The sequence below is a fragment of the Geospiza fortis genome, unplaced genomic scaffold (genome assembly GCF_000277835.1).
Source record: "Geospiza fortis unplaced genomic scaffold, GeoFor_1.0 scaffold1571, whole genome shotgun sequence".
Lineage (NCBI taxonomy): Eukaryota > Metazoa > Chordata > Aves > Passeriformes > Thraupidae > Geospiza > Geospiza fortis.
Window position 1 is genome coordinate 51,038 of NW_005054791.1, and position 1,395 is coordinate 52,432.

General features: G+C 54.5%; 1 protein-coding gene across 1 annotated transcript; it reads right to left on the reverse strand.

The window, feature by feature from the left end:
* Positions 1-362: 362 nt before the first annotated feature.
* On the reverse strand, positions 363-1,389 carry LOC106632109 (acetylcholine receptor subunit beta-like). The gene is made up of 2 exons (XM_031065470.1): positions 1,232-1,389; positions 363-770 (listed from the first exon to the last, which is right to left on the reverse strand). Exon 2 carries the CDS (start codon positions 760-762, stop codon positions 448-450), a length of 315 nt encoding a protein of 104 aa, XP_030921330.1. The 5' UTR covers positions 763-770; positions 1,232-1,389; the 3' UTR covers positions 363-447.
* Positions 1,390-1,395: the final 6 nt, after the last annotated feature.

Genomic DNA, 1,395 nt, shown 5'->3' on the forward strand with positions numbered 1-1,395 from the left:
AAAACAGAATTCGCCTGAAATAACCCAAAAATTCACTCAAAAAACCCCCAAATTCACCAAAAAACCCCCAAATTCACCCGAAAAAACCCAAAATTCAAATGAAAAATACCCAAAAATTCACCTGAAAACCCCCCCAAAAATTTTGGAATTTTTGGGAGATTTTTAGGTGATATTTGGGATTTTTTAGGCATTATTTTATTATGATTTTTTGGGATTTTTTTTATTTTTGGGGGGATTTTTTTGAGGATATTTTGGCATTTTTTTGTCCATGTTTTTGAGGATTTTTTGCTATTTTTGACCCTTTTTTGCCATTTTTGACCCTTTTTTGCCCAGTTTTTTCGTCCTTTTTTCCCCAAAATTTTCACATTTTTACCTGTCCCAGGTGCTCCCTCACCTGCCGTGCCCAGGTGGGCACCCCGTGCGTGCCAGGCGAGCGGCGCTGCAGGTTCAGCTGTGCCCAGGTGAGTTTTGGGCTGGATTTTTCCCATTTTTTGGAGATTTTTCCCCGGGATTTTTGCGGTTTTGGTTTCCCCAGGTGCCCCTCACCTGCCGTGCCCAGGTGGGCAGCCCGTGCGTGCCAGGCGAGCGGTGGTGCAGGTTGAGCACGCCCACGCTCAGCGCCACCACCAAGGTGAGCAGCACCAGCGTCCCCGTCAGGTAGCGGCCGATCAGCGGCACCTGGAGCGACGTGGCCGGGACCTTGTCGGCCAAGAGCAGCAGGAACACGGTCAGGGTGAGCAGCGCGAAGAGAGAGAGGGACATCTTCTCACCTGGACAGGTAACGGACAGGTGTGACACAGGTGACACGGTCAGAATGGACAGGTGAGAACATCTGGACAGGTGTGACACTGACAGCAGCAGGAACACGGTCAGGGTGAGCAGCGCGAAGAGAGAGAGGGACATCTTCTCACCTGGACAGGTAACGGACAGGTAACAGACACCTGGGCAGGTGATGGGACAGGTGAGACACAGACAGGTGTGACAGGAGCAGGGACACGGTCAGGGTGAGCAGCGCGAAGAGAGAGAGGGACATCTTCTCACCTGGACAGGTAACGGACAGGTGAGACACAGGTGACTGTGCCCAGGTGTATCTCGACAGGTGTGCCCAGGTGTGCCCAGCTATACCCAGATGTGCCCAGCTGTGCCCAGCTGTGCCCAGGTGTATCTCAGGTGTATCCACGTGTACCCAGCTATACCAAACCCCATGTACCTGTGCCCAGGTGAGCCTCACCTGCGTCGGGGGGCAGGTGGAACACGCCCACGGCCAGCAGCGTGATCAGCACGCACGGCACCAGCACGGTGGCCAGGTAGAAGAGCGGCTTGCGGCGCAGCACCAGGTGGAAGGAGACGCCCACAGGTGAGCCCGGGGGGCCCCAGGTGCCCCCCGAGCGGTGA

Coding starts and splice junctions, on each gene's coding strand:
- LOC106632109 (XM_031065470.1), bottom strand. CDS start 762: ATGTCCCTCTCTCTCTTCGCGCTGCTCACCCTGACCGTGTTCCTGCTG.